The sequence below is a fragment of the Prosopis cineraria genome, unplaced genomic scaffold, assembly GCF_029017545.1.
Source record: "Prosopis cineraria cultivar Desert tree isolate PC_DT_omini unplaced genomic scaffold, ASM2901754v1 PC10, whole genome shotgun sequence".
Taxonomy (NCBI): Eukaryota; Viridiplantae; Streptophyta; class Magnoliopsida; order Fabales; family Fabaceae; genus Prosopis; species Prosopis cineraria.
The window spans coordinates 10,310,897-10,316,276 of NW_026555341.1; the positions used below are offsets into that span (position 1 = coordinate 10,310,897).

The window sequence follows — 5,380 nt, forward strand, 5'->3', positions numbered from 1 at the left end:
TGCGAAAAAGAGGAAGCGAAACAGCACTGAAGCTCAACCTTCCATGCTTGAAGGCATGAAAATGATTGTTCAAACACTAGCTGATGGGTTGAAGGAGTCATCTGAGCATTTTGGCATGCACCTTGATAGAGTTGAACGTGAGAAACGTATTGATGGCATGAGGTCGTCTCTCCTTGTTGAGTTAAAGAAGGTTGAAGGACTTTCTCACTAAGAACGTCACATTGATTCTGACCTACTTATTGTACTCAGTGACTTAGTACAATCTTAGAAACATAGGCAGTGCAAATTATGAATTCACATAAATAAACCTATGCACTCAAGATAAATAATAGAACGTAAATATGTTTTCACTTTTCAGGTATCAAGCAGGCATTTTATCCCAACCCATTCAAGAAAACAAAAAAGAAAGACTATCAGCAGCACACCATAATGAGACCAAAAGAAGATTTTAGTCACCTTTATGCAGCTTACTACAGCATTAGTCTAAGTTAATTAAATATCCGATCAATCTTTTCATCAAAAAATTTCTTATTCAGATATAGAATGGGCCAAAGAAGAACCTGATAAGCTGCAATTGGCAAAGGAGAATTATCCCTCAGCAACCTTATGATATCCAAATAAGGAAAACCAGGTTTCACCTGCAGATACATTAACCAACCAAGAGGATATCTGCTCCTTTAGATTCATCTTCCCTCATCTCAGTTAAAGCCTCTTGTAATTTGCAAGATTCATCTGATAACTTTATGTTGGCCAGCCAAGTTTATAAGCAAAGTCAACATCAACAACCTACTAAGATATATGATTGAAAGTTTTAGTTAAACAGAACATATGTACATATGTCTTTTTATCCCATTCTCCACAGGGAATATATATTCATTCACAAGGCCATTTAAATTTATTGAATACTAGAAAAGTAAAAAGTAGTTCATCTCTTGTTGATTTAGGGTTTCGAACACTTTGAAAAATTGCTAGAAAATTTATTCTGCTGTTACTAGCTAATTATTAAAATATTGAGTTGAGGTATGATAAAAATAAAATAAAACAATTGATGGTGGGGATGATTGGCTGCAGGGAGTGCGGGCATTTGTGGAGTTATCAACTGCGACAATGGTAGTATCATCCTTAGACTTTGAGGAATCGCTGGACTTCAACGACATGGTGGCTTACCCGAGAGCCTGCTCCTCCCTCTGATTCGACCTCTCAAGTCGACGGCCAAGATCGGCTCTTGCTCTTCCTCTCGCTTCTCCTTCACCGTCTCCTATCACTTCGACTCCCTCAAGCCCTAGTACCTAAGCTTCACCGACACCTCAGATTCCAAGGTGGGCCCTACTAACCTGGGCCCCTCGCTCATCTCCCTGCTCAACTGCAGAGTCCGAAGTAAATCAAAGGCAGAGTCTGAAGGCTTCAAAGCATACCTGACACGCTCTCCTTGGCTCTTCATTTTTGACTTAGAGGCGCTTACGAGTTGATGGAGCTAAGAGAAATCAGAACGGCACGAACGAAACCCTTCACAATATGGAGGTCGACGATCGAAAATGGAAGCCGGAGATCTCTTGAGTTCACCGTCACAGAAGTTCATCTGTGAGAAGAAGAAATGATAAGATAAAGGGATGAATATGATCACGTTTGGTTTTTATTTTCTGTTTTTATTATTTTAAAGGGTATCTTTATCTTTTTATAATTTATATTTAAGTAAAAAATAAAATGAAATAAGGTATTCCTTCAAAATATTCCTACATACCAAACATAATTTTTAACTTTATTCCCAATCCCAATCCCAATACTAATCCCTTAAAACTGAAACCTGCGTACCAAACATGGCCTAAGAGTATTTACGAGACGCAACCGCATTGAGACACCTTCATCTTGTGTCCTATCTCAAAAAAAAAATCAAGATTAAATTTTAATTTTGCATTCCATTCCATCCTAAAAGTCAAATCAGAACAAGATCGAAACGTTTCATTATCTCAATAAATGAAATAATATTAAAAAAATTTAAATAATAACGTTCATTAAAATTTTAAATCATATAATTATTAAGTTTAAAAATCAAAATAATACAAATACATAAATCACAATAATTTAAAATTAATTATTGAATTATATTAATCACAATTGCACATTATAAAAGCAAATACAAGTATATTTAGGTTATAAGAGTAGCAACAACAAACAAGTCAAGCATAATATAAAATTATTGTTCTTCTACTTTAATGAAGATGTACTAAGCTAATTACTCTTCTGAAAATAAAGCAAGAAATATGTTATAGATAAAAGTTATTAAATAGATAGATATAAGAATAAATTATATTAATATAATTAATATATTATAAAGAAAGATATCGTCCTATTTACTCATTGTTATTAAAATTATTAATATAAAAAAATTTACTTTTAAATAAGAGTTGCAAGTATTGAAATTATAATCGATATAATTAATATAAATATAAATTATATTAATATATTTAAAATAAAAAATAATATGTATATATATATATATATATTCAAGATGGGACGGGACGTCTCGATGGTAATCTCATATCCTATCCCGTCTTAAACTCCTTTTCTATCCCTTCTCGTAAAGTCTTATCTTGATTATTTTTAGGCCGTGATAAGACTCATCTGATATGATCAGAACGATATTAGACCAATCAGAATAAGTCCAAACTGAACACCCCTACTAACTACTCCCCTCGTTAACCTATCACTTTTACTTTATTTTTTATATAAATAAAATCATATTTTTTCATACACATTTATTATAATTTTTTAAAATTACTTTTCATAATTTTATTATTTATAATCACAAAAAATAATTAATGAATAATTGATTGACATAATTAATGAGACATATTTTATCTTAATTCTTTTATCTTTAAGTACCATTAATATAATTAATTAACTTTTAAATTATGTGATACAATTTTTTCCCCTATAAATAAAAATGGAAGGAATATATCATTGTCATGCTTAGCTAAAATATTATTGAATAAAACAAATATGTACTCAATCATCAAATTACTTATATATATATATATATATATATATTGCATGAAACACTCAATCATCAAATTTTACGTAAGAACATATAAAATAGATATATTATCCATAAGTGATGAGTAACACATTTTTAACTCTATTAAATCTTTTTTTAATTGCTCACATTTATATATCTTTTTATTAAAAAGTATTTATTTAAAGCATGATCAATTATAAATATAAGCATCTTTTTTTAAGAATTCATACTTTTGTTCGTCAAGTTATGGGATATTAGCTTTTTTTATCATATCAAACTCTGTTGATTAAAACTTTTTTTAATTCTTTCCACACATTTTTTTTATATACAAAAACAGCTAGCTAGGGCTAAAATAGTCTTGCTCAAGTAAATTACTAATTATTAGTGGGTCACTAAAGTGACGACAGCCAAGCCACTAGTTCAATTTTTTTTGGGCGAGGAAAGAGTAGTTGTTAAAATCTAAATTAATGTTAATATTAAAGATAAATTTGTTAATATAGAAAGCATTTTGTTAATTTAATCACTCTCTTTATTTTTTATTATTAAAGAACGTATCACTTTTCACCTATATTTTTTATAAGCAAAATCACTTATTTTAATAAGCATTTATTATACATTTTTTAAATTACCTCTCATAATTTACTTTAATGAAAAATAATTAATGCAAGCTTATGTTAATTAATATAAGCATTTTAATCTAACTTTTTTAATTTTCAAATATAATTATTATAGATAATTAAATTTTTTAAACTGTGTAATATATTTTTTTTTCTTATACATAGAAATAGATGGAGTATGTAATGACAAGTATGTTTTCTTGCTAAAGCTAAAGAAGTCTTGCTCAAGTAAACTACGAATTATTAATGGGTCACTAAGTGATGAAAGTTAGGCCACTAGTTCAAAGCTTTTCGGGCAAGGAAAGAGTAGTAGTTAATGCCTAAACTAATGTTAATATCAAAGGTAAAATCGTTAATATAAGAAGTATTATTATTAGTTTAGTTATACAATAACAAATATGTTTCTTACATTAATAACTTTATCTTAGTGATTAACAATTTCAGTTTAAGTATTAACAATACAATTAATTATAACTTTAATTTAGTTTGATTTAGTTATGCAATAATGAGCATGTTTTTTATTAATAATTTCTATTTAGATATTAACAATACAATTAATCATAACTTCAATTTAGTTTTACGATAATAACTATGAATGCTTTCTCTATTAACAATTGTATTTTGAAACAAATAGATCGTTTCTTCATAACGATCCGTCTCTATTTAACACATGTCAATTGCTAAAAGTCAAAATTAAACTTAGGAGAACAAAGCAACACATGCTGATCTCTCGCTTGCTCTCGCTCACTCATATAATGAAGCTACCCTGTTAGCAGTACGACACATGTGAATCACCGAGGCACACCTGTCCCTTGGCAAAATGGATTGGATTTCTTCAATCAGATTGTTTGTCTTGGTGGATACTAACATCTCCATTCTTCACGAGGTCCACTGCATCTTGTGAATCAGTTGCAATCATTATTTGACGTAGTCTCAAGCGCCATGCATGCTTGGTGCCCATTAAAAGTGCCCATAATTCTGCACTTAAACAGTCCATTCCAATTACCTGACCAAGAGTGAATCCAAAAATGAAGGTCCCTTGGTTATTCCGTATCACTCCTCCGCACCCGCCATACTGTGATCGAGTTGGGGTTAAACGGCCCATCTACATTGATCATGCACCAATCCTTTGGGGATGGTGACCATCTTGTCGCACTATTACTTGGTGTTTGCCCATATCCATTCAATTTTAGAGGTGGTGATTTGGGTTGAACCTATGGGCTTAACTCACTAACCTACTAAATAGTAAAGGGATGGGTTAGCAAAACTGAGTTCACTTATATGCGGGTAGGGTTTTGACCCGCCTCGCATAATTTGAACTCACAGTGGGCTAACCTACGGGTTGGTGGGTTAGCCCACAAGTTTTTTTTTTAAAAAAAAAAATTTGACTCTTCTCAAACCTTTGTGAAACAAAACAAAACCCTTGCCTCCTCATTTAGTTTCACTTTTTATTCTCAAAGTTGCTTCCATTCCTTCTTTGTCCTTACTGCGAGTCATCATTGTTGTTGTCAGTGTTGCCTCGTCGTCATCGCAACTCACCTCAGTCCAAACTCTAGCGACCAGCAACATCAATCCTCCTCCCTTCGAAGTCACTCAGGCCTCGACTCCAGCCTATATCCTTTTGCCATGCAAATCCATGAATTAATTTAAATAAAAAAAGCTTCCCTGATGTAGCCCTTTTTTTCTTTAACTATATTGTATTTTCCTTCTCGTTTGGCAGAGTCACATGATAGTCTAAAAGTGCTAA

General features: G+C 31.5%; 1 protein-coding gene across 1 annotated transcript; it reads right to left on the reverse strand.

The window, feature by feature from the left end:
• Positions 1-1,282: 1,282 nt before the first annotated feature.
• On the reverse strand, positions 1,283-4,738 carry LOC129322086 (uncharacterized). Its single transcript, XM_054968131.1, has 2 exons — positions 4,502-4,738; positions 1,283-1,474 (listed from the first exon to the last, which is right to left on the reverse strand). Exons 1-2 carry the CDS (start codon positions 4,736-4,738, stop codon positions 1,283-1,285), a joined length of 429 nt encoding a protein of 142 aa, XP_054824106.1.
• Positions 4,739-5,380: the final 642 nt, after the last annotated feature.